Raw genomic sequence first — 27,745 nt, forward strand, 5'->3', positions numbered from 1 at the left:
AGAAATAATACATAAAAAACAAACAAACAAAAAATAAAGAAAACATTTTTAATCTTACAGTATAGTACCTTGAAAAGTACAGTACACCAACTGCCAAACAGAGACTGGCATCGAGTGAACAGGCAAGAAGAGTTAACTGCCTAGTGGAGGGAGAGACGGTGGAAGATGGTAGAGCTGAAGAATTGTCAGCAATAGGAGACGGAGGGCAAGCTGCAATTTCACTCGTGCATGACGTTGTTGGCACAGTTTCTGGTTCCTTGCTGGAACCAGAGGCACATTCGCATCTTTGAAAGCTTGCAGCTTGAAGGTTCATATGTAGGAGACTTAACTGTAGTACATGTGTGTAGTGCCTCTAGTAAGAAAATAGAATTTCCAAGCACCCCACTTGGCTCCTAAAGAATTACAACCTCTTTATACCCTCTAAAATTAACCACTAGGCCTGACTTAAATATATATATATATTTATTTATTTATCATTTATTTATTTTGGCTGTGCTGGATCTTAGTTGCGGCACGTGAACTCTTGTGGCATGCATGTGGGATCTAGTTCCCCGACCAGGGATCGAACCTGGGCCCCCTGCATTGGGTGTGCCGAGTCTTACCCACTGGACCACCAGGGAAGTCCCTAGGCCTGACTTTTATTGAATCAGATAATTTCTTTTTTATTTTTTTATGATTTAAGTATGCATCTTTATTAAAATTTAGTTTTGTCTCATTGAAAAACTTTTTTATTATAGTAAAATACACATAACATAAACTTTACCATTTTAAACATTTTAAAGTGTACAGTTCAGTGGCATTAAGTACATTCACACTGTTGTGCAGCCATCACCACCATCTCGCTCCAGAACTTTTACATCTTTCCAAACTGAAACTCTGTGCTTATTAAACAATAAGTCCGTATTCCTCCCTTCCTCCAGCCTTTGGAAACCACTGTTCTACTTTCTGTCTCTGTAGATTTGCCTATTCCAGGTATATAAATGGAATATAAATGGAATCATACAATATGTGTCCTTTTGTATCTGGCTTATTTCACTTAGCACGTTTTCAAGGTTCATCCATGTTGTAGCATGTTGGTAACACTCTTGATTCTTATTCTGTAGTACTGGCCTCCAGGAAATCAGGGATTGGAAAGAAAAACTGAGAGGGAGGACAAGAGCCAGGAACTCTGGAGTCATGAGATGAGAATTTTATTTTATTTTTTAAATTTATTGTTTTTTAATTTATTTTTTATTGAGGTAACATTGGTTTACAACATAAGTTTCATGTGTACAACATTATATTTCTACTTCTGTGTACCCTACCGAGTGCTCACCACCAAAAGTTTAGTTTCCATCTGTCACCATACAGTTGACCCCCGTAGCCACTTTGTCTTTACCCAACCCCTTCCCCTTTGGTAACCCCTACTCTGTTCTCTTTGTCTATGTGTTTGTTTTTGTTTGGCTTGTTCATTTATTTTTTGTTTGTTTGTTTGTTCCTGTGGTATATGTCTCTCTCCATCTGACTTCACTTAGCATAATACCCTCAAGGTCCATCCATGTTGTCACAAATGGCAAGATTTCATCTTTTTTTTAATGGTTGAGTAGTATTCATATATATATATATATCACATCTTATTTTCATCCATTCATCTGTTCATGGGCACTTAGCTTGTTTACAGGATGAGAATTTTAAAGAGGAGGGAATCAGCAACACTATATCAAACATGATAGAGGTCAAAGCTAATAAGATAACTTGACAAGAAATTTTCAGAATCAGTTATTAACAAACATTTTTAGAGTAACTGCTTTGTTCTAGGCACTAGATTTATGGAGGTTAAAGCTAGATTGCAAAGGATTATGGAGTTACTGGTATGGAGAAAGCAGAATTTGGAGGGCAATGACAAAAGAAAGGCCTGGAGCTTGATAAAGAAGTGGAGTGGAGGGGAGATGCTACTAGGATGTGGAGATTTGAATACTTCTATAAGGAGAGGGAATGAGCCAGAGAAGGTAAAATGGCAGGCCCCATCACTATTCAGATAGACAAGGATTCCATTTTGTTCCCCCCTCATACCACAACCTTCTGTTTCTACCGCTCTCTTTCCAGGTAAGCAGCTTCTGGTGGAGTTAAGCTCTTTGGATTAAACATTTGGAAAGGTGGAGTCACAATTGTGCTTGGTGTTGTGTGTTTGAGAGACTCGGGTTGATAAGAGGGCCTCCAGCTAACTGGTTGGCTGGAAAATTAAGCAACCTTGAAGGGGTGGCAGTGTGCTGCCTTGGTGGGGTTCTGCTAATGTGCCTCCAGGGCCTTATCTATATTTTGGTGTGGCAAAGTTGGGGCTCTGGAAATGTTTGAAAAGTGGGTTAAACTGAACAAGGATGATAAACAAAATGTGATATATACCTACAATGGAATATTATTCAGGCTTTAAAAGGTAGGAAATTCTAACACATGCTATTAAAATTACAACATGGATATACCTTGGGGATATTATGCTAAGTGAAATAAGCCAGACACAAAAGGACAAATATTGTATGAGTCCATTTGTGTGAGGTACCCAGAGTAGACAAATTCATGGAGACAGAAAGTAGAATGGTGGTTGCCAAGGGCTGGAGGGAGAGGGGAATGGGGAAATAAATGTTGAATGGGTACAGAGTTTTAGTTTGGGAGGATAAAAAAGTTCTGGAGATGGATGGTGGTGATGGTTGCATGTCAATGCACTTAATGCTGCTAAACTGCACATTTAAAAATGGTTAAAGCGGTAAATTTCATGTTATGTATATTTTACCACACTAAAAAAAAGCATAGGGGGCGCTTCCCTGGTGGCGCAGTGGTTGAGAGTCCGCCTGCCGATGCAGGGGACACGGGTTCGTGACCCGGTCCGGGAAGATCCCACATGCCGCGGAGCGGTTGGGCCCGTGAGCCATGGCCGCTGAGCCTCCGCGTCTGGAGCCTGTGCTCCGCAATGGGAGAGGCCACAACAGTGAGAGGCCCGCGTAGCGCAAAATAAAAAGAATCGGAGCCATGTGGCAAAATGTTAACAACACGTGAATCTAGGTGAAAGGGTTTATGAGAGATCATTATACTGTTTTTTTATTATACTATTTTTGTAACTTTTCTGTTGCTCTGAAATTTTTTTCAAAATAAAAAGTTTACTTAATATTAACAGGAGGACGTTCTGTAGAGGTAAGGTATAGACCAGTTAGGATTGCTTCCACTGCAGGGATTGCAGGTACCTAGTAAGCATATAAGCCTGGTGTTAAGAAGCTAATATAGTATCATAGGCAATTATTGACTACCTTAGGCAATTTATTTTCACATTTTAATCATGTCATCACCTTTTTGTTGACTTAACTTCTTCATAAGGATGTGGAATTGACAACTTTTCATTTTTCTCCTCTGTTTTCTTCATATTATTTTAATTATTATGAATTTCTAGAACACTAGGGACACCCATATTTAGTATTCAAATAAAAATACAAAAAGAACAAAAAAAGTTTTTTATCAACTGTTTTGCCATTTCTTTGTCACTGTTCTCCTCCATCATGGATATATAAAACCTCTGCAGTTAGACAGACTGGGTTCTCACAGATTCTGAGACATCGTGCAAATTATGTCATCTCTCTAAGCCTTAGTGTCCTCATCTGTAACCCTCAAAGAGATATGAGGCTTTTAGGTGAGAAAATGAATGTAAAACAGAGCAGAATAGGGACTTCCCTGGTGGCGCAGTGGTTGAGAATCCACCTGCCAATGCAGGGGACATGGGTTCGTGCCCTGGTCCAGGCAGATCCCACATGCCACGGAGCAACGAAGCCCGAGAGCCACAACTACTGAGCCTGCACTCTAGAGCCCGCAAGCTACAACCACTGAAGGCCGCGCGCCTAGAGCCCGTGCTCTGCAACAAGAGTAAGCCACCGCAATGAGAAGCCCGCGCACCACAACGAAGAATAACCCCTGCTTGCCGCAACTAGAGAAAGCCCGCGTGCAGCAACAAAGACCCAATGCAGCCAAAAATAAATAAATAAATAAATAAATAAATAAACAAACCAACAAAAAAACCCAGAGCACAATACCTGCCACATAGTATAAATGTAATACATGTTAATAATGAATTATATCATTGGTATATGACTGGGCGTGATTGTTTAGGTCCAAGTGCAACAGAAGGCAGCCTAGGGGTCAGAATAATTCTATGTTAGATATAAGTCAGTTTGTAATACTTTAATATTGCAGCTTAAAAGGGATATGTGATAGTTTATCATTAAATTTAGTACTTATCCTCAGTAAAGTTCTGCCACTGAGCTTCAAAACTATGAGTTTCCAGAGGAAAACCATGAAGCAAATGTAAAGATTGGTGAATAGTGTCTGTGAGGTAGGGTTAAACCATCTGGGGTTCTTTTACTTAGAGAAGTCTGTGAGGAGACCTCAGAAAAAGACTATTAAACTAAGTATGTAGCATTTATGTTCATTGTTTGATTGGTAGAATTATTGGAACAGATGACATGATCCCAGCCTTAGGAGAATTTGTCCATGTTTTAAACTTGCCGATTAAAGACAATATGAGTGGGACTTCCCTGGTGGTCCAGTGGCTAAGACTCTGCTCCCAATGCAGGGGGCCTGGGTTCGATCCCTGGTCGGAGAACTAGATCCCGCATGCATGCTGCAACTGAGAAGCCCACGTGGCAAAACTAAGACCCGGCGCAGTCTAAATCAATAAATGAATATTTAAAAACGAGGATCCTAATGTAATACAAATTTAAAAAATGAGATAACGAATAAGATATTTAAAAAAAAGAATTTAGGTTAGATAATTAGAAGAAAATTTTCAGGCAATGAAGTCTGTTAAACTTCAAAGTGAGTTAACATAGTGTCTGATGGAATTTTCTGACGGAATTTTCTCCTCTGGAGGGCTTTAGAGGTCGATTAGATTTCTCGGAGGTGGCCTAGGTAAAGATGCACCTATAGATTGGCAGATATGCTGATGGTCCTTTGCAGTCTAAGAGTCAATAAAGGACTTTGACTCACCTGACTCTAATCAGTCACAGCCTCAGTGGGTAACCATCCTGCCTGCATTTTCTGATCTTTTTGGGTAATTTAATGATTAATTTCATTATCATCCTGCTTAACAAGGAATTCACAGTTTTTCTTCACAGTTTTGTTTTGGTTTTTTTTAAAGCTCTTGTTCTATTTAGTAATGGGAATGGCTCAGGCTCATTTATTTATTTTTAGTCATAGTTTTTAGTATATAGTTTTATAAGTTTTGACAAACATACAGTTGTTTGTCAAATGAGCAAGAAAGCCTGCTTATTTATGTCTTGCTTGGTGATGGGAAATGTAGTAGCAGGACAGAGAAGGGAAAAATATAGTGACTTTGGGGAATTTTTATGGTAATCAAGGTCAAGATTTGTCACATCAGGACCTGATTGTTGGTGTCCTCTCACATCGAGCAGATGAATTCACTTTGTCTACCGAGTGTAGTCAATATTGACCTTACCTGTTTTTTTCGGGATTAAATTTATTTGGTCACTGGTATTCTGTAGCATTGGTTGGGGGGTGGAAGAGAGGAATCAATTATAAATGATTTCAAGATTAAGAAGTGGGATGTGTCTCTGTGTTCTCCATTCCACTTATTGCTCCACTCATAAAACATTCTGGGGACCCTAATTATATTCTAGTTATAGCAACGATAGATTCTAGATTTTTCAGGAAAGTTTCATTTCAAAGATTCTGTCCTTTTGCTCCCATAAGTAACATATACTGAGATGACATGCTTTGATAGGGAGAACATTCGTTGGTAGGAAGCTCCACTTCAGCTTAGCCTATATCAGGTATTGAATTGGTTATTTACAGAATTGGAGAATCATGGTTGGGCTGTGCTTAAGTCATTCTGAGGCTGGGGTAGAGAGAGAAAATTACTTCCTATTGAATGCCTACTATGTATATGCCTGGCAGTGTGCTAGGTGCTTTCCCTATTGACAGCTGCTCTGGCTAGAATTCCATCCCAGATCCAACCACCACTTAAAAACAAAAATCAACACCCCCTGCAAAAAAACCCAGAAACAAAACCATATTCCTCATGGAGCCTCTTTCATTAATACAAGTCACAGCTGCCACACCCTCCATAAGACTGCGGCACCATAATTAGGATAATAGACTCTCAAGGCTTCGAGGGAACTTTGAGGTCATCTAGTTAAAGGGGCGGCAGCTGTTCTCTTCACCACCGAGTCTGACAGTTACTGTGCTCAATTGTCTCAACCGGACGTGCAAAACATGTCTGGGTCTATGGTCTCTGTAGGCTGCAATTCCACAAAAGATAGGTCAACGATAAGCAAATGTGAAGCTTCAACTACGACGTTTCAGACTGGAAAGGGCAATGGGGAAAAATATGGCTTACCGGGGCCCTCAGACAATGTAAATGGAAAAAAAATGTTTGTTTTTTTTTTAAAGAACTGGCAGAGACGTAATGTGAAGCCCTTGAATTCGCGTAGAGGCCTACAAAAGGGATCCTGATTGACCCGGTAAACCCCAAAGAGTCCTCTCTCTTCAGTTTCACCAGCTCTGAAATTCTAGCCATCCTGGATCTTCTTTGCCCTTTTATTAGAAAGCCGGGAAACCCTCTCCTTTTCCACGGAAGAGGGTGAGAGAAGGGGCCTTATGGTGCATGAACGATAGAAAATTGGTCTTTTCTCTTATGTCTGACTAGTGGTACAAACAACCGTCCTGGAAGCAGGGGAATATATTTCACGCCCTCTCAAGGTCCCTTCGGTTCAAGGATACTGTCATTCTCCGGCTGTATTAGAGGGACGGCCTGCAACGTCCAGGCTGCCATGGAAACACGCCGCCGTGTTCCTTTTTCTTACGTGGGGCGGGGCACTCCGCCCAGCCACCAATCATCCACAGGTTTTCTTGAGTGGCGGGCAGCAGCAGCGAATGGGCGAGCCGATACCGCGTGACGCGACGGGAAAGGGGGAGTTCGCGGCCCGTGGCGGCGGTGGCTACAGCGTCGACCTGGGGATCGAGCTGGAGGGACCTCGGGAGCGTGCGGAGATCTCTAGCTGGAGCGCGAGGGACCTCCCGACGGGATGCCTGGTACTGTTTGGAGAAAAGTGGGGGAGTAGTAGGCTCTGAAGGCTTGGGTTTCGGGTCTGAAGGGGATGGCCGACCGGAGGGGGCGGGGTGGCAAGCATGGCGGCGGTGACAGGGAAAGGGTTGGAGGGCCCTGAGGAGGGGGTGGGGTAGCCCTAGCTGGAAAGGCTAGGTGGTCGTGAGGAAGCGTGAAGGCCTGTGGGGGTTAAAACGAGCAGAGATTACAAAGAAGCCTTTTGCGGGGTGGTAGAGGCGCCAGAAGGACGTAGGGAGAGTTGTGGGGGATGGAAAAAGGGGCGGGGAGAGAAAAGGTTAGGAAGGAGGGGAAAGGGTGTCTACGGGAAGGTGATGGAAGGGGGAGAGAAGGATAGGCAGGCTGATTGTAAATAACGAGGAAATCGGGCCTTGGAAGGTATGATAGGAAAGTGATTGCAGCGATTATAATGTTCTAATTGGAAGAGTCCTACACTGGTCCCCTTTTCCAGGTCTTGTACTTCTGCCTCATTATTTAAGCTCAGACTGCATGAGGAAGGCTAGTAGGTTACACAGAACTGATCTTTTGTTATTCCATTCCAGGGGAGCAGATGGACCCCACTGGAAGTCAGTTGGAGTCAGATTTCTCTCAGCAAGACACTCCTTGCCTGATCATTGAAGATTCTCAGCCTGAAAGCCAGGTTCTAGACGATGATTCTGGTTCTCGCTTCAGTATGCTATCTCGACACCTTCCTAATCTACAGACGCACAAAGAGAACCCTCTGTTGGTGAGTGATAGGTTGCTTGGAAATGATTGAGTAGATTTTTTTTTTTCCCCTAATCTAGACCAAGCTGCAAAATAAGTACTTAGGAGATCACTATCTTTTGGATAAAGTTGGCTGGAAAATAAAATCATTTTCACAAAAATATGTATCATTTTGGATTACTTCATATATAATATATTATGAAATGTATATTTCATATTATGTACATATGTATGTATACATTATGAATGTATATTTTGTATGTATATTTTCTGGGATGTATATTATATATGTATATTTTCTAGGATGTTGTGTCCAATAGTGAACAAACAGCTGGAGAAGAACAAGGAGACAGTAATAGTGGCTTCAATGAACAACTGAAAGAAAACAAAGCTGCAGGTGAGGTCCATTTTGCAAGGGTGCTCTTGTTGGAGCTGGGTGGATATAAACATTATGTGGTTGTGGTGAATGTATGTAAGGAAGTCTGGCACAGTATCTGGTGCACAGGTACTCAAAAGGTTGGTTTTCTAATGTAGCTGATTAGATTGGTATTGTCTGCATTCTTGAATTTGTATTACAGTTTGGTGGTAAATGCCTTTTCTGCTAATATCCACTTATTTTTTTCAGAGTCTATGGATTCTTCTCATTTGGACACATGTGGTTCCATCAGTCAGGTCATTGAACAGTTACCTCAGCCAAATAGGACAAGCAGGTATACTAGTGTTTGAAGGAACTTATTTAAATGTATTAGTGGATCAGTTTTTTTATCTGTACCTGTTGTCTCATTCCAAGGATAAAAGGATTAATCTTATTTTTGTGAATTAGGGAGTGGGATTTGAGAATTGTATTAACTAGCATTCTGTTGGTACTGATAGCTGGAATCTCTTTTGTGAGGTGGTAACATTTTTTTGCACCTACGTTACTCAGATTGTGATCTACCTTGTGCATGTGAAACAAGCATTCCTTATTCTTAGCTTGGATATGACTTATTACTAGAAAAAATAATCAAAAAATATTTAGGTATATTATCAAAACAGTTAAGCATGGTTTCTACCTACCAACCAAAGAACCTTGCCAGTTTTAGACCCAGAATGTTTAATTCATACCCTAAACTGTATTCAGTTTTTACTTTGTCTCCTGTATATCTTTACATTGTCCATTTATTGAGTTTATCCTCTATGTTGGGCACTAGATGGGATGTTTGATATATACTGCCATTTAATTTCATCCTTAAAGCAGTTGTACGATGAACACATTATGTTACTTCCCTTACTTAGGTGGGGAAGTGTTAGGCAAAGAAGTTAAATACCTTGCTCTAGAATGCATTGCTAGTAAGTGACAGAGCTGGGCTTTGAGTCCTTCTGACTCAAGTGCCTCTCTTTCTTTTTTACTATTCAATACCCAAATTCTCCTAAGGTCAAAGGAGAACGTAGGAGTCTTGGGGTGGTGGAATAGAAAGGGGAGGTAGTCAGAGAGGAGGATGTTAGTATGAGGTGAAAGACTAGGGTTTTATCTCAAAAATAAGTGCTTTTTTGTGTGTGTATGTTTGTGTTCTATTTAATACTCTGTGTTCGCACTTAAATTTTTTCTCTCAAATCATCAGTTGGATGCTTTAGAACAATCCCCAAATTGGTGGACTTATTTTGGCCCTCAGGTGGGTTCTAGTTGGCCCACACATAGTTGTAAAATATATTTGAATTAGTTGATAGAATTTAAAAATAGGGAAATTTCACATAGAACTTAGATTTCCAGCTTCTGGGATTACTAGGCCGGAAGTAATGCAACTGTTGTATTATTGGCAGCAGTTGGCGGGAGCTGTGAGCAGCCAGCCTCTGCTTAGATAGGGCATGAGTGCTATGGTCTGTCATAGTGCCTGTAACTCACTGTTGTATTTGGACACTGAGACCAGGTATTCTTTTTTCATTTATCCTAGGGCTTGTGCTTTTGTTCTTAAACCCAGCCACTTAACTCATTTATGTTACCTTTCTTTGCTTTTTGTAGGCATTTAAGTTTTTGTGATACCTTTTTAGGAACATGTGCCAGGCTTATCTGTGTTTTTGTGGCTCGGCATCTGAGTTTGAACCAGTGGGGACAGAATGCATGTGTACCCCTTGTTATAAATTAATGGTACTGTTTCAGAAGTCTCATGCTACTTCTTTTCCCTTTTTGCCTCAAGGTGTTGCTCTTTCCTTAAAAAAAATACTTGAATGCTTACATTTAGTAAACGTGCAGGCACTGTGGTAGGTGTTTTAAAGCATGTTTGCCATTATGGAGCTTACAATTTAATAGGGGAAGCAGATGTTAAATAATTACATAAATAGCTATTCAGTGAGAACTGTGATCATTGTAAAGAGGAAAAAAATAATATATAACCTAACATGGGGGATAAGGGAAAACCTCTTTGAGAAGGATGATCTAAACTATAAATACAAATTTGTTAGGTATAGTTGAAGGGCTGGGGAGAAGTGTGGCATGTGGGAGGAGGAGCTTCCCAAACACAGGGAGCAGCATGTGTAAAGGCCACGAAAACCACAGAGAATGTGGGGTTGATTCCAAAAGGGGTTGACTTCAAAGCACATGTATACTGATCTCTTTATGTTGTCTTTATTTATTAATGCAGATATTTTGAAAAAGGCTGTTTGTGAACTTTTATATATCATAAAATTCCAAAACATCTTCCTCTCTTATCTAATGTCCTATTGTGATGTAAGCCTGTGGTCCTAAACATGAAGTGTCCTAAAATATGATGCTGAGGATATTTTTATTTCCCTGTTAAACATTTAAGAAAATTGAGGTGATTGTAGATTCACATGCATTTGTAAAAAATAATAGAGATTCTTTGTGTACTTTTCCCAGTTTCCCCCAATGGTACCACTTTGCAAAACTATAGTATACTTTCACAACCAGAATATTAACATTGATAAAATCCAATGAACTTATTCACATTTCCCTAGTTTTACTTGTATTCATGTGTGTGTATTAGTTTTTATACAGCTTAATCACCTGTGTAGGTTTATCCACCACTGAGGTCAAAATGCCGAACAGGAGCTCCAGTGTTGCCCTTTTATAACCACACCCACCTCCCTCTCCTGCACATGAACCTCTGGCAACTGCTAATTAAGACCATCCTCTGGGGAATTCCCTGGTGGTCCAGTGGGTAGGACTCTGTGCTTTCACTGCTGAGGGTGTGGGTTCGATCCCTGGGTGGGGAACTAAGATCCAGGAAGCCGTGCAGTGGGACCAAAAAAAAAAAGATCATTCTCCACTGGTAAAGTTTTGTCATTTAAAATGTTATATAAATAGGATCATACAGTATATAATCTTTGGGGATTGGCTTTTTTCAATTAGCATAAGTCCCAGGAGATCCATCTGAGTTGTTGCATGTATCAGTGGTTTGTTCCTTTTTATTGCTGAGTAGTGTTCCATGGTATGGATGTACCACAATTTGTTTAACCATTTGCCTATCGAAGGAAATCTGGGTTGATTCTAGTTTTTGGCTAATGTAAATAAAGCTGCTATGAACATTTGCATACAGGTTTTTGTAAGTCTTCATATCTCTAGGATAAATGGCCAGGTGACCAATTGCTGGGTCATATGGTAGTTGCCTGTTCAGTTTTTTTAAGAAACTGCTGAACTGTTTTCTAGAGTGGCTGTATCGTTTTACAGTCCCACTAGCAGTGTATGAGACATCCAATTTCTCTCCATTCTCACCAGCATTTGGTGTTGTCACTATTTTTTATTTTAGCCATTCTGATAAGTGTGTGATGATATCTCACTGAGGTTTTAATTTGCATTTCCCTAATGGCTAATGATGTTGAACATCTTTTCATGTGCTTCTCTGCCATCTGTACATCCTCTTCAAGGAAATGTCTGTTTATGTCTTTTGCCTATTTTCTAACTGGATTTTTTTATTGTGTTTTGAGACTTCTTTATATATTCTATATATTAGTCCTTTGTAGCATATGTGGTTTGCAAATATTTTTCTCCTACTCTGTAGCTTGTCTTTTCATCCTCTTAAGAGGCTTTTTCCATAAAGCATGGTTTTAATTTTGATGAGATCTTAATTTTTTTTTTTTTTTTTGCGGTACACGGGCCTCTCACTGTTGTGGCCTCTCCCGTTGCAAAGCACAGGCTCCGGATGCACAGGCTCCACGGCCATGGCTCACGGGCCCAGCCGCTCCGCGGCATGTGGGATCTTCCCAGACCGGGGCACGAACCCGTGTCCCCTGCATCGGCAGGCGGACTCTCAACCACTGCGCCACCAGGGAAGCCCTGTTAAATATTTTTAAGAGTGATATAAATACATAATTTATTTTAAAAAGAACTTATGAAAAGCAAAGAGTCCATTCCCACCATTGGTCCCCTTTCACAGAGGTAATGCTTTTTAAATGTTTGTGCTTTTATTTCTTTGGGAGGTTATCTTCCTAGCTCTTAATACTGTTGTAAAACTAAGTAACACTGTTGTATTACCATTTCTTGTTTTATCAAATTAAGACACTTGAGTTCCATAATGAAAGATGAGGTTTTAACTCACAACAACATTCTCCTAATTTTTGATGATAATTGTTTTATTTCTTTCATTGGCTACTTCTGTATTTCTAAATAATATATTTAAACCTTTGTTTTCTTTTTCCATCAGTTTTGGATAGTGGAGAAAAGTTTAATATCAGTACAATTTTTTGTCTATAATTGGATTAATTTCAAGCCTCTTCTGATTCACCTAATCATTCTAATTAAATATTTATTGAGTATTTCCTATATGCCAAGCACTGTTGAGTTTTGGGGATACAAAGTGATCAGAAGAGATAAGAAACCCTAGACCTTAATGGAGCTTACATTCTGGTATGGGATATAGCAATACATGATAGATAAGTAAAAATATATAGTATCTTAGACTCTGATAGGGCTGAAGAGAAAAATAAAGCAGAGAAGGGGATGGGAAACATCAAAGGAATTGCACGTTTAGGTAGGGTGACTTAGGGGATGCTTTAGTGATGTGACATTTGACTAAAAGTCTTAAGTAAGTGATCTCTGCTATTATTTGGGATAAATGTAATCCATGCATAGAGAACAGCAAATGCAAAAGCCCTGAGAGAAGCATGTGCCTGGAATAATTGAGAAATGACAAGGAGGTTAGTGTGGCTGGCGTGGAGTGCTTGAGAGGAGTGGGAGAAGAGGTCAGGGAAGTAAAGAGGGAACCAGAATATATAAAACCTTATGGATCATTGTGAGGAATTTGGCTGTTACTCTTAGGAAAGTATTTAACGGTTTTGAGCAGAGGAATGACATGATCTGACTTAGATTTAAACAGGATCACTCTGGCCGCTGGATCAAGAATAGACTGAAGAGTATACAATTTTTATTTGTCCATTATACCTCGATAAAGCTGGGAAAAATAAAAATTAAAAAAAAAAAGCTCTTCAGATTAAATTTAAAAAGGAATAGTCTGAAGGGAGAGCAAGGGTAGAGTCAGGAAGACCTACTAGGAGACTACTGAAATAATTTAGGCAAAATGTGACAGTGGCTAGACCAGAGTAGAAGTGGATGGGGAGTGGCGAGATTCTGGGTTTTTGAAAATATGATTCAAAGATAGATTGGATGTGAAGTATGCCAGAGATGAAGGAGGTAACAGTGATTCCATGTTTTTCATTTGGGAACTAGAAGAATGGAGTTTCTGTTAATTGAGATGAGAAGACTGCAGGGGAAGGTCAGTTATAGACCTGTTACAGTTGAGCTGCCTTTTCAATTGCCAGTTGGAGGCAGTTGACAATGTGAATGTCTGGAGAAGGTCTAAGCTGGAGATTTAAAATTCCAGAGTCATAAGCATATGGATGATGTTCAAAGCCATGAGTCTGGATAAGATCACTAAGGGGGTGAGTTGTAGGTGAAGAAGAGGTCCAAGGACTCACTGTGCCTACGAGCATTAGGAAGTTGAAGAAAACCACCAAAAGAGACTGAGGAAGATCCAAGGTGTGTGGTTTGTGCTGTCTTTCATTTGCTCTTCTACTTTTTGTCATACACACTCTTGACTTTCTTTCCCTATGTTTCCTGAGGTCAGGCATCTGGTCCTCCCAGTTGTGTAGATAACATTCTATTTTATTTTTGTGGAAGTCTTTATTCAGTCCTTTTTTCTCTTCCTTGGATCATGGTCCCCAACTTTGCAAATTTATGTTTTCTTCTCTTTTATGCTTATTAAACTTATGCTTAATGGTCTTTATATGAAATGTTACAGGAGGCAAAAATGTCATCTATAATTCTGCCACCCAGAGGCTAATTGCTGTAAACATTTTGGCTTATTTTCTCTGTTGTTTTTTTTTGTTGTTGTTGTTGTGCATTTGATATACATAGTTGACACATGGGAAGTAAAAGTTCGTGTGTTTCCTGACCTTTTTGCTTAACAACATGAGCAATTAATTTCCCCTGCAATTAAAACTCTAAATAACATTTGCCCCTAGTTTTTTATTTTAAAAGTTTAAACCCACAGTAGAGATGAAAAGATACTATGCATTTTTTCAAAAGATACTATGCATTTTTCCGTGTGTGTGTATAAAATATACTGTTTTGAAACAAAGTTGCAGAAATCATAGTTCCCCTCAAATACTTTAGCATTCATCCCCTAAGAAAAATATTATCCTATATTATCATAATACCCTTATCACACCTAAGAAAATATCGATTCTGTAAAACCTAGTAATAAGTGCATATTCAGATTTTCCAGGTTGTCTCAAAGATGGCTTTATTTTATATATATATATATATATTTTTTATCCAGTATCCAATCCAGATTATGGTTTACATGTTGCATTTGGTTGTTTTGAACATTTTTAATGGCTGCATAAATTCCATTTTATGGATTATGAAATAGTTAATCATTTACCTACTGTTGGGCTTACAGTAGGTTGTTAGTCACAGTGAACTTCGAAAGTAGGTTTGTATAAGGATCTTTTCATATTTCAAATTATTTTTTACAGTTGAAATTACTAGGTATGAACATTTTTTAGAGATCTTGATACATATTTCCCAGTTGTTCTGCAGAAAGGTTCTATTAGTTTATACTCTCATAAACAGTATGTGATAATGCTAATCTCACCTCAGGTTTGGGCAGCACTGAATAGTAGTACAGTATTTACAGTTTTTCTTTTCTAATTTGATTGGCAACAAATGGTTTCTCTGATTTCTTACATTTTTTTTTTTTTTTCGCGGTACACGGGCTTCTCACTGTTGTGGCCTCTCCCGTTGCGGAGCGCAGGCTCTGGATGCGCAGGCTCAGCGGCCATGGCTCACGGGCCTAGCCGCTCCGCGGCATGTGGGATCTTCCCAGACCGGGGCCCCAACCCGCGTCCCCTGCATCAGCAGGCGGACTCTCAACCACTGCGCCACCAGGGAAGCCCTGATTTCTTACATGTTTAAAGATACTTGTATTTCTTTTTTTTGTGAGCTGTCTTTTCTGTTGTTTGTCTATTCATATCTTGAGCTTCTTCTTACGAGTTCCTTGTATATTATGGAGACTATTCTTTTGTTATATTGTTGCAGATATTTTTTCCTAATTGTTATGTGGTTTTACTTTTGTTTATCGTTTTTTGACCTGTGATGTCTTCTTTTCAATACACAGACCTCTTACCTGAATTTTTTTCAGCCACTGTGGTTCTATGTTATATAGTCTAAGAATTTTTACTAAAATTCTTTCGTGAACTGTGTTCTATTAAATAGATGTATTTTTTTTTTTTTTTTTTTCTTTTTTGCGCTACGCGGGCCCCTCACTGTTATGGCCTCTCCTGTTGCGGAGCACAGGCTCCGGACATGTGGCCATGTCTCAACGGGCCTAGCCGCTCCGCAGCATGTGGGATCCTCCCGGACTGGGGCATGAACCTGTGTCCCCTGCATCGGCAGGCGGACTCTCAACCACTGCGCCACCAGGGAAGCCCAATAGATGTATTTTTGAGCCCCTTCTCTGCACATCTAATGCACATCTTCTCTTGTCACTTGTCAGTAATTCTCTTGAGTGCAAGATTTTTCTATCCCTGCTCAGGTTTTTTTCAGAGAAAGATAAAAATCAAGTATGTTTGTTTCTTCCTCTCTTATTTGTATTACTTAATTCTGTACTACAGTGTTTTGAGTTGTTAACCTTTTAGGTGCCTTTTGTAGAAAGAAGCAATAATGGGGTGAGGTTTTTTACTTTTTCAAATTTGCTTAAAACGTGGTTGGTGTGTGGGGAGTCACAATAAAATTTAAAGAGTTCTTTGAGCAAAATATCCCAGCCTATCTGTGAACACATGATTGTGTCTTTTTGCTGTATAGTGTTTTGGGAATGTCAGTGGAATCTGCTCCTCCTGTGGGTGAAGAGAAGGAAGAAGAGGTGGAAGAAGAGAAGGAGAAAAAGGAAAAAGAAGGAGATATTTCAGACGATACCACACACTCCCTTGGTGCTGAAGGTAGCTTTATGCCTTTTTCAGGATAGTAGATTGGTCTAACCCCTTTAACATGAGCATGCAGATGTCTAAATTTCTCCCTTTTATCAGGTTATAGATTTCTTATCATTAAATTGAGAATAGTCATTAGGAAATTTGCTGGTAGCCTAAGGTAATCCACCTAATTTGGTGTTCAGGAATTTTTAGCTCATTTTTTAGCCCCCTTTCTGCATACTGACTCCTACTTCTTTTGTATTCATTTGTTTTTCAAATATTTTGGGGATGCATGCCTTGTGGGGTGAAATTACAATATGAAGTACAGTGCTCTCTGCGTGTGTGTGTGTGTGCGCGCGCGCGTGCACGCGCGCGCACACGGTAGGGGGTGGCTTATGTATTTCTTCAGAAAGTAGAAATAGTCTACCTTTATTAGGTGCTTGTAAGGTTTTATGGTACACAGTTTTTGCTTCATTATGCATTTTCCCCCTTTGCTTTTAGTGGTTTTATTCTTAATTTTATTTTGAAAAAATTTGGGGGGCAGGGCTTTGATGTGAAAGACTTAATATGACCTTCTTTTGCTAAAGGGCAGCACCTTGCATAGTACATAATGTTGTGGGATGATACCTGATTTCTTGGGGTTTTCTTCCTAGATCCTGCCTCATCACAGCTGGGCTTTGGGGTTCTAGAACTTTCCCAGAGCCAGGATGTTGAGGAACAAACTCTGCCATGTGAAGCAGACAATCTACAGTCAGTAACCACCAACTCTGCTCATACTAGGCTATCTGATGTGGATGCTAATATTGGTACGTAACATGTTTTCTGGCATTTAGAGTTTGTTTATAAGTATTTTCCTCCCATGCTAGAGCTAGTTGTTTTTTCCTTGATAGATCTTATAGCTATCTAAGTTAATATAATCTAAGTTAGTATAGTAAGGTTGTAGAGTTGTCTGGAGAGTACTTGTCAGTTGATGGCTTGCATACTAAGGTTTTTTGTAAGTGGATAATTGGTTATTTTCCTTTCTGGAATGATGCCTGTATATATTTTCAGTTTGTATTTCTTTCTTTAAAATCTTTGCCTTTTAAAAAGCATTTGGGACTACTTCTAGTACTTTGAAAAATTAAATATTTCCTTCCTGTCTTCTTCTAAAACTTTAAGCAATTAAGCATGAAGAACAGTCTAATGAAGGTATCCCCATGGCAGCACAGCCCAGCAGGGATATCCCTGTGGCACCACAGCCCAGTAAGGATGTACCTGTGGTAGAAGAGCAAAATTCACCACCTGCAAGGTAAACCAAGTTCTTTCTAAAAAGTATTTTTGGGTTTCTGCTATCGGGTTACACTCATTTCACTTGGCCAGGTGGAAACTTTTTTAGAAATTCTTGATTTTTTTTTTCCCCCCTTGCCCTGGGCATATTTATGGTCCAGTAGAAACATTTATTGTTTATGAATTCTCATTGTGTCATCGTATCTTTAGGCATATTACAAGCCCAATTTATTGCTGCTTTAACTGTAAGGATGATCCCTTAATCTTTGGTTGTTACTCCTCCTCTCTGTTCTTTGTCTGCAGAGGCACTATCTCTCTGTGGTCTGTCTTTCTAAATTCTCTAGTGTTGTAAGAGTCAAAAGAATATTATATTTGAAAGTCTACTGTTTTTATACTTGAGGAGCACCCAGATTGCTTTGGGTCCTCAGGTATCCTGCATCTGGTAGCTTATGGCATAGATAAATAGGGAGGTATTCTTTTCCCGTGTCTTTCAGGCTCTTAACTTGGTGGGAATTGGGCAGTATACCTTTGTTCTGCCTATGGTGATTGTTGTATCCAAAACAGTATTGTCTCTGGTCAATACCTCAAGTTTAGATATGGCAGAGGACAAGTGGGATGCTTCCATTTTGGAGGAGGGAATGAGTAAACATTTAGTATTCTTTTGTTTCTTCCTTCAGTAGAAACAGTGGGGAATGGGGTACTGAACAAAGTTGAATATCAAGAGAGGTTGTCTTTCTAATGCAAAACACTCAGTTTAACGGTCCGCTTTTCCTTAGGAAATTACTCTCTAGGTAGTTTTGCTATCCTGTTTACTCTGGGGAATGGTAGAGTAGGTGAACCGCCTAAGTCTCTGGAACGGAGCCAGCAGTGAGTGTCTTACATGTGTAAGTAGTATTTGTGTGAAGGAGTCTTGGTTTGGGGCTTGGGTTGAGTAGATCAGATCAAAAAGGTCAGCAGAAGATAAAGTGTGTGGCTGGTGCAGAGGATGATTTACATCCAAGCTCTTTCTGTGGGAGGTCATTGTTCTGGCATTGTTGCCGTCTGGATCACACTGCTTCATGTACCTCTAGATAACAATGTATGAAACAAAAATCCCTAACTCACTTATCAGAAATCTTGGACAGCATGCAGCACTGCAGTGAGCAGAGTGGAAAAGAGGTATTGCTTTGTGAGAGACTGAGACACACTTTGAAATGGGCTGAGGGCTTTGCATCATTATAAAGTTTTGAAATTAAAAAAGGAAAACACACAAAACAGGAAATGCTTCTTTGTTCAAAGGTGAAAGCCTTTGAACATAGTAACTTTTTCTCCTGGTGATATGAATTTCCTAGGTCAGAGGACATGCCTGCTAGTCCCAAAGGCTCTCTTGCTGCTGTGGAAACAAAAGAACAAATATCTGTCCAAGAACTTCTGGAAGGTGGGATGCAGATTCAGAAGTCACCAGAGCCTGAGGTTTTGTCAACTCAGGAAGACTTGTTTGACCAGAGCAATAAAACAGGTACAAAGAGTAATTCGTTGCTGTAGCTCTTCTTTTCTGAAGATCTAAACTTTTATTTCTGTTCTGAGGCTACTGTTTTAAGTCAGAAGGCACTTTATAGGTGTGCAGACTTGTTTGTGGTATGGAAGGAAAGTACGTTTCTAGCTGATTAATGAGAAGGGCTTTTTGGAAATAATTGCTGTTTAGCGTGTGTTAACATAATTTTCTTTCTCTTTTGGAAATGGAGATACTGAAGAATACTAGCTAATAATATGGCAGATTTAATGTTATGGAAAGAGTAGCTATTTCTGTTATCATAAGTCTTCAAATCTTAAATATCATGATAATTAAGTGAAGATTTTCATGTTCACCTGGGTAACAGTCACTTATTCATCTGTTTATTAGTTCCTCTGCCACAAATAGGAAGTTATGGTCCAGCAGAAAGAATATAATACCTTTAGAAGACTAGAATGGTATTTGTTTCACCTTTCATTAACCCCCACCAGTGCCCCGTGCTGCAGCCTCACAGAGCCAGAAAGCTTCAGTAACAGTCAGCAAAATATGATGTATTGGTTGTAAGTAGGGAGGAAGAGAAGGTTATACTCCTGTACTATGCTGTGAATGTGTGCAGGACATACAGAGCATCACCAAGAAACCTTTTCTGGTCTCTCATTAAAGCTACAAGGTTGTATTTAAGAAATTTCTTTATTCTTGCAATTAATACAGCTGATACTCCATTTGGTGCTAAGGAGAAGGGACCAACAGGAGCCTCTTCATAGTATAAATCAGTAATGACTGCTCATATATCCTTTTACTTGTGCTTTAGTATTTTTTCTGTCTTTTGAGGAGCCCAGGTCCTAATCATGAAAATTGTTGCGTTCATATCATCAGGTGTCATGCACATCGTTTTGACTTCTCCCATCTGCATCATGGCATGAGCTTTACTTCACCTTAGGTAGACCTTGGAATAAAGGGCTCGCTTGCTGTCTTATAATAGAAACTTGACCAGAAAGAAGAGCAGCCAAGGAGAGGTTTAAGCATCCTGGCTTTGCTTCTCCAAGCTTTAATCATGACAGAAAGGACTAAGGAGTTCTTTTCGTCAATTCTTTATTAAAGAAACCCATAATTCATTAGGGAGAGGATGTTTAATGGTCACTCAAGATTTGCGTTAGCATGGCATTCCACTAATTGTACTGCAGTTAGAAAACAGTTTCTGCCCTCTTGGAACATGGGTGGATATATGAATATTATGCTTTTTGTACTACTGAGTGTGTTTTGTTTTTTGTTTTTTTGACAATTCAGTAATGTCAATATGAGAAGTAAATGCAACTAGAATTTTTTTTTTTTTCTCAGTAGCTTCTGATGGTTGCTGTACTCCTTCAAGGGAAGAAGGTGGGTGTTCTCTGGCTTCCACACCTGCCACCACTTTGCACCTCCTGCAGCTCTCTGGTCAGAGGTCTCTTGTTCAGGAGAGTCTTTCCACGTAAGTAAGCCTAAAATAACCCTTTCAAGGAAACATGTGCCTGATGGTTTTAGGCTAAGGTTGAAAGAGCTAAAGTTGGTAGTCCAGAAGTCTTTTTGAAACTGAAAAGTAAACTCTAGGCTTAAGAATTTTGGGGAATAAGAACTTAGTGGAATTATCGAAGGCAGGTAGATCTGCTTTCCCATTTGGAGATTTTAAAATTGTAGCCCAAAGGTTTCACCAGGAAAGAAACTGCCCAGTTATTTAGAGACTGTTACATGTCCAAAACAAGCTGCCTGCTGCTCCATTTGGCTAGCAGTTCTTCCCATTTAATGGCATAGGGGTGCAGAAGAGGTTATGCTAGAGTTGACAGTAGTTGGATTTCTTTATCCGTATTAGGGCAAAGAGGTTGCTTTTTTTTTTTTTAATAAGAATATACATGATCTTTCTCATAATAGGCAAAAAATGGAGTAAATATTTGTCTCAAATCTGCAGATGAATTAATTTTTTTAGCACTATCTCATCCTGCTTTTCAGTCATGATGTCCTTGTGTCTGGTCATTTACTTTCTCTTGTAATCATATGGCTTTTCCCTTAATCTTTTTTTTTTTTTAAATTCTAATTTTGGATATGTCTGGTGTGAGAAATAGTTATTGAAGTATTGTTCATGGCTCTTCTACCAAGGTCGGTTAGCTGTTTGAGAGAAGCACTAATAAGTACTTGAATGAGTTACAGATATTTTTGCTGTTAAAAAGTAGAAAGCAAGTGCGAAGCTGTAGCTGTGGTAAAATAACCTGTGGCTCTCTCTTTGTATAAAGGAATTCCTCAGACCTTGTTGCTCCTTCCCCTGACGCCTTCCGATCTACCCCCTTTATCGTTCCTAGCAGTCCCACAGAGCAAGAAGGGAGAAAAGGTGAGCTCTCTTGATCTATCTGTTGATCTCAGGTTAGAAGAGGGGCAGCACTTCTTCTGCCTTGTGAAGTGTACTGTTCCTTTACATGTTAGAACACTGTGACCTCAACTATTCGCTAGGACTCATGTCTAAGCTTCAGGGGAGTGGCCTAGTGTTAAGTGCTTTCCTCAGTTCTTTGCTCTTCTAGCACTGATTCTTCTGAGAGTTCTCTATTGACAATTTAATTTTTGAAAAGACCCTTAAGGGAAAATTGTTCAAGTTGAACTCAAATGAATTATCAATAGTATAATGAAGACCTTTATTGCTATTGGCCTAATAGTGTCCAGCAACATGGTAGCATGTTACTGGTCAGAGGGAACCAAAAATTGTTTCTTTTGTTCTTTATAGGTTATTTCTGCTATTATCAAAGCAGTTTTAGCCAAAGAGTGGTTAGGAGCAGGTGGTAGAAATTTTGACTTAATTCCCTTCCTCCTTTGAGGACCTAGTGATTTTATATTATTTTATACACAAGAAAGTTTTTCTTTTTACTTAATTTATGTCATTATCTAAACGTCTTTTGCTCTCTTCTAGTCTCCTATCCAGTCATTCAAGATATTTCTAAATTTTTCCTACTTCTACAAAGCCTTTTCCAATAAATTCCATGATTTTTTCCCTTTTCATTCTTTCATATATCAATAATGGTACAATAGCTAATATTTATTGAACACTTATTTTATGCCAGGCACTGTTCTTTTTGCTTCTCTTTCGTTCTGGGTTCTTCTGTTTGTTTCTTTTTTAGTTTGTTTGTTTTTTAAATCCTCACAACATTCCTAAGAAGTAGGTGTTACTTTTATCCCCATTTTACAGATGAGAAAATGGAGGCACAGAGAGATTTCACAACTAAGTCCACAGAGGCAGGATTTGAACTTGGGCAGCTGCCTCCAGAGCCTGTGCTCATGGGTTTTCATTTACCCATGACAAAATTTAATCTTAGACTTTCTTCTGTCACAAAGTTTGTGTCTGGCTATTTTCTCTTGAAATCAATGTAGGTATCCAAATGGACTAATATCATTCTAAGCATAACATGATTAGTGATATCTTCAGTGAAAAATAATAGTGACTCCATTCTACAAAAAAGGCTGTTAATGCAAGTTAAGTTTGGCTTATCCTTAGAACCATTTTTTCTATATGTAGTGTGAACACTGAAGATATATAAAAGTAATTATATTAAAAATGCTCTCTCCCTGACTGTAAACATAATTAGTACTTACTGTGGAAAGTTTGGAAAGCATATGGGAAAGTAATGAGAAGAAAATAAAAATCACCTGTGATACCACAGTCCAGATATAATTAGTATTTGGATATGTGTTTCCTTTCAGAGTGTTTTCTATGCATAAATACAAAGAAGTATGTTTACACAAGTGGGATCATGTTATGTATATGATTCAGTGTTCTTTTTTTTTTCATGTAACATTGTATTTTCCTTTGTTAATTTTAGATTTAATGCATTTGCTTAATATGTGCATAACTGTGCAACTGTGTATGCTTTTTTGTATTTTGTTGTTGTTGTCTAAGAATATTAACCTAAAGCCTTTTTATATGTAGTGCTTAGAACAGTCCTTAATAAGTGCTTTGTCATGGCAATAAAGATCAAAAGGTGTAATGAAAATACCTAACACAGCTGTGGTAGGGAAATAAAGGCCTATAGCATCAGTTCCCAAACCTAGCATTAGAGTGGAGTGTGCGTTTGAGGCCAAGCTAAGCAGCAGGGGTAGGTATTGAGGTGGAGGTGGGGCGGGTACCTGGTAGCATGAATGTGGATTATAGGGAAAAACTAAATGGCATAGGTACTTTGTGAGAGTGGTCTAATGGAAGCCTGTTTGGGGTCAAGCTGTAAGATAGGGGAAAAGGGGTTGATGAATCAAATACCTAGCAAGCTAGGCTGGCTCTGAGGAAGATCCTGTTAGCCTACAGGTGGGTAGGATACTATACGAAAAGCAGTGTTTTTGTGTTTTGCTTGTGTTTATGTTTCCCTCCTGAGCAATTTGTCTCAGGATTAGTGTCCTGTACTTTGTTCTTTGATAAATCATTGCTGATTGTCATTGATAGATTTTTTTTTCCTTCTTCTCTATTTGTCCTGGCATCCACCTCTCTGCACTTAGCAGTTAATGCAAATAAAATGAGTTCATAAATATGTAGATATTTACTTAGAGTGATGAACAAGTTCACTGCCTTTCAAGGCCTGTGGTTAAATTAGGTGCCATTAATCTGGGCGTTCCTATGCAAATCTGAAAACTGAGCTATAATCAGGAAAGGGTCTCAGAGGAACCTAGTTAATTTACTATCATATGGATGGATGGGTATCCCTAGATGAACCCTATTTTAATCTATATCTGAGTATTTTAGGAGTGTGGACTTCCCTCCCCCAGGGGAATAAAGTGTTGCTAGATTTCCAGGACTCAATCTTCTATTAACCTATCAGCTTTTCTGAAAATTGTCACTGTTTTTTTTAGGGACGAAAATATCTGAATATAATTGTTATTAGTGGTATTGGAACATGAATAGTATTGATGAGTGCTTATTTCTCAATTTGTGTTTCCTATTTTAAACTAGATGAGCCAATGGATATGTCAGTGTTATCTGAAGGGGGAGAGTCTTTTCAGAAGAAACTCAAAGGTGATGAACCGGTAGGGATAGAAAACCCCCCTCTCCCACCTGAGCCCACTATATCACCACAAGCCTCAACACCGGTATCTCAGAGCACACCAGTCTTTACTCCTGGGTCACTTCCTGTTCCATCCCAGCCTGAGTTTTCTCATGTGAGTATCATAGAAAAAGTTTTTTCCTTCTAACATCTTTTTTTTTTTTAAACAACTGTATTGAGGTATAATTTAGAAACCATAAAACTCACCCATTTTAAGTGTATAGTTTAGTGATATTTTAGTAAATTTACAGAATTGTGCAGCTGTTATCAGAATCTAGTTTTAGAACATTTCCAGGGTCATCTAACATCTTGATGTACTTTTTATGTTTGAATTTTGTACTATGTCTTTTTTTTTTTAACATCTTTATTGGAATATAATTTGTACTATGTCTTTAACTTCTTAAAAATGTTGCTTTGAAATTGAAAGGGGGCATTAGTCATTATTCTGCCTTAACGCATGAACTTCTCACTAAATCAACCCTAGGCTCTCCACCAGTTGTCAATATCTCCTTTCAAGATGTTCAGGGGCCTCAAACTTTTTCATTTCGGAGAAACCACTTTTGGAGCCTCCTGAGTTCTAATCTGTGCTATTGCCTTCTATTCCTGGTATATAACTGTCACCTCCCTTTCATTGTCTTTGGAGATTGTCCTTACCTGTCTTTGTGTTGGATTCCTCTTGGGCTCCGTGTCTTCTTGCTTGGTTTACTCCCTCATTTTGATGGAGGACATTCTTTAGTAGCATACTTTCTACCCTCATACATGATTCATAGTTTGTAGGAGTATAGAATTTTAGGTTGGAAATAATTTTCCTTTAAACTTTTGAAAGCATCGCTCTACCGTCTTCAGACTTCCAGTGTTGCTGTTGAGAAGTGTGGCCAGTTTGATTTTGATCTTTAATATGTGAGCTGTTTTTTTTCCTTACTGGAATCTTGTAGATTTTTCTTTTTATCCCCAGTGTTCTGAAACTTCCAGACCCTTGGCATAGGTCTGTTTTCCTTCGTTGTGTTGGTAAGCCCTCTCAATCTAGAAACTCAAGCCCTTCAGTTCAGGGACATTTAATTATTTAATTTCTTCCCCTTTGTTCTTTTTTTTTTTCTTAATGGAGTACCTATTGTTCGGATATTCATATTCCTAGAATAGTCTTGTAATTTTATTATTTTGTGTCCTACTTTCCATCTCTCTCTCCTTTTGTTTAACTTTCTGGATGATTTCCTCAACTATTTTTTTTTAAAACTTAAAAAAACCCTCACTTTATTGAGATATAATTCACGCATCGTGTTGTTCACCCTTTTAAAGTGTATAATCTAGTGGCTTTTAGTATATTCACAAAGTTGTGTAGTTATTCACCAGAGTCTAATTTTTTTTTTTTTGCGGTATGCGGGCCTCTCACTGTTGTGGCCTCTCTGGTTGCAGAGCAGAGGCTCTGGACGCGCAGGCTCAGCGGCCATGGCTCACGGGCCCAGCCGCTCCGTGGCATGTGGGATCTTCCCGGACCAGGGCACGAACCCGTGTCCCCTGCATCGGCAGGCGGACTCTCAACCACTGCGCCACCAGGGAAGCCCCAGAGTCTAATTTTAGAACATTTTCATCACACTCCCCCTCCACCCCCAACAAAAGACCCCATGCTTATTAACAGTCACTCGCATTTCCCCCGCCCCCAGCCCTAGTCAATCACTAGTCTACTTTGTGTCTCTATGGATTTGCCTGTTCTGGGCATTTCACATAAGTGGAATTATACAATATGTAGTCTTTGGTGACTGGTTTCTTTACTGTAATGTTTTCACAGTTCATCCACGTTCTGACATGTATCGGAACTTCATTCCTTTTTATTCTGAATAATACTGTGTATGTACATACCACGTTTTATTCATCCATTTATCAGTTGATGGACATTTGGGTTGTTTCCCCTTCTTGGCTATTATAAATAATGCTGTGTACATTTGTGCGCAAGTTTTTGCGCGGATGTGTATTTTTATTTCTCTTGTATATAATTAGGAGTGCAACTGCCAGGTTCAACCATTTTTTAACTTTCTCTGAGACATTAATTTCTACTCTTGGATTTTTCATTTCTATACTCTTTTTTTTTCCTTGAATGTTCTCCCTTTTTAAAAAAAAATAGCATTTTGTCATTTCATGGGTATACTATCTTATCTCCTTAATGATATTAGTAATAGTTTCTGAGAAGTTTTCTCCCTGCAATAGTCACTATTTCTTCAAATAGATTTTAGTTAGTTTTGTTAGTTTTGATGTTTGACTTCTAAAGAGGCTTTCCTCAAGAGTCTGATAATAATCCTTGATTTTCTGACTGCTTTAAGAGTGAAATCCCAGAAAACTGATTAGAAGTTCTGAATTGGTGGTTAGTGCTTCATGTGTCTGGAATTTACTGTAGTGTGATATGCAGGGCCATTTTTGGGTCCCCTAATGTCAGTATCTTGATTTATCTTGTCTTGTTCACGTTCCCTCCTGTCTGCCATTGCTTTAGAAGTCTATGATGGAAGAGGACTGGGGGTGTTGAGAGGCAGGTGCAGGTTCCATTGAATATGTAAATTTTCATTTAATCTCCCTGTTTTCAGTCTGATACTTTCTGATAACTGTGCCTCTTTTCCTCCAGTTCAGGGATGCTCTGTTTTACCCTCTCCAGGGCAGAGGAGGGTCAGGAAGAGCGAATCTGGGGATTAAACTGCTTCTTAAATAGATTTCCAGCCAGTGTTCCTCCTGTTTTTAGCACTACCCTCATCACCACTTCCAGAGTTACCTGGGCTATTGCCAAGTCCTGAATCTTTTTTGGGACATGGTAGTTCTGAGGTATAATTTGGGTTACTTCTTAGCTTTCTCCACTGCTGTCTTAGGAATTCAGTTTTCAGTAGTCTGCTAGATGGATGACCACTCTTCCAAAATTTTATTGTGGTTATCTGTTCTTTGTTCTCTTTTTCTTTCTTTCTTTTTTTTTTTTTTTAGTAAATTTATTTATTTATTTACTTATGGCTGCATTGGGTCTTAGTTGCTGCGTGCGGGCTTTCTGTAGTTGCGATGAGCAGGGGCTACTCTTCGTGGTGCGTGAGCTTCTCATTGCGGTGGCTTCTCTTGTTGCAGAGCACGGGCTCTAGGCTCACGGGCTTCAGTAGTTGTGGCTCACGGGCTCTAGAGCACAGGCTCAGTAGTTGTGGTGTACGGGCTTAGTTGCTGCGCGGCATGTGGGATCTTCCTGGACCAGGGCTCGAACCCACGTCCCCTGCATTGGCAGGCGGATTCTTAACCACTGCGCCACCAGGGAAATCCCTGTTCTCTTTTTCTTGAAAATGCATTTTAAAAAAAAAACCCTTTACCATTGCTTAGTGGGATTTTGGAAGAGAGTTAAAGAAAATGTGTGTATTAAATCCACTGTTTTTATTTGGAAGTTCCGTGCTTTTTTCATTATGTATCAAACTCCTTACATGTTAGTCCTTTTTTTTTTTTTTTTTCTTGTGGTACGCGGGCCTCTCACTGTTGTGGCCTTTCCCGTTGTGGAGCCCAGGCTCTGGACGCGCAGGCTCAGTGGCCATGGCTTACGGGTGGGATCTTCCTGGACTGGGGCACGAACCCGTGTCCCCTGTATCGGCAGGCGGACTCTCAACCACTGCGCCACCAGGGAAGCCCACATGTTAGCCTTAATGACTCACCTTTGCACATCTGTTACTTCTTCTGTAAATTGGTTATGGAAGTCCAAGTGAACCTAATTTTGATGTTGTAATATCTATTTAT

At 39.3% G+C, this 27,745-nt stretch overlaps 1 protein-coding gene across 4 annotated transcripts in view; it reads left to right on the forward strand.

Moving 5' to 3' along the window:
• Positions 1 to 6,935: 6,935 nt before the first annotated feature.
• The window catches only part of TP53BP1 (tumor protein p53 binding protein 1), a 66,305-nt gene continuing 45,495 nt past the window's right edge, over positions 6,936 to 27,745 (forward strand). For 3 of the 4 annotated variants that reach the window (XM_022587278.2, XM_022587280.2, XM_022587282.2), the window contains exons 1-11: positions 6,936 to 7,068; positions 7,642 to 7,826; positions 8,108 to 8,201; positions 8,430 to 8,514; positions 16,101 to 16,234; positions 16,858 to 17,010; positions 17,363 to 17,492; positions 18,802 to 18,968; positions 20,301 to 20,430; positions 21,227 to 21,321; positions 23,914 to 24,119. In XM_022587278.2, the coding sequence (XP_022442986.1) occupies positions 7,062 to 7,068; positions 7,642 to 7,826; positions 8,108 to 8,201; positions 8,430 to 8,514; positions 16,101 to 16,234; positions 16,858 to 17,010; positions 17,363 to 17,492; positions 18,802 to 18,968; positions 20,301 to 20,430; positions 21,227 to 21,321; positions 23,914 to 24,119 (1,386 nt within the window). In that variant the 5' untranslated portion in view covers positions 6,936 to 7,061. The remainder of the gene's footprint in view (positions 7,069 to 7,641; positions 7,827 to 8,107; positions 8,202 to 8,429; positions 8,515 to 16,100; positions 16,235 to 16,857; positions 17,011 to 17,362; positions 17,493 to 18,801; positions 18,969 to 20,300; positions 20,431 to 21,226; positions 21,322 to 23,913; positions 24,120 to 27,745) is intronic. The other variant, XM_022587279.2, reaches the window with a different exon arrangement.

This window comes from Delphinapterus leucas, chromosome 2 (assembly GCF_059928025.1).
Source record: "Delphinapterus leucas isolate spDelLeu-1000000601 "Yukka" chromosome 2, BTC_Dleu_Yukka2, whole genome shotgun sequence".
Lineage (NCBI taxonomy): Eukaryota > Metazoa > Chordata > Mammalia > Artiodactyla > Monodontidae > Delphinapterus > Delphinapterus leucas.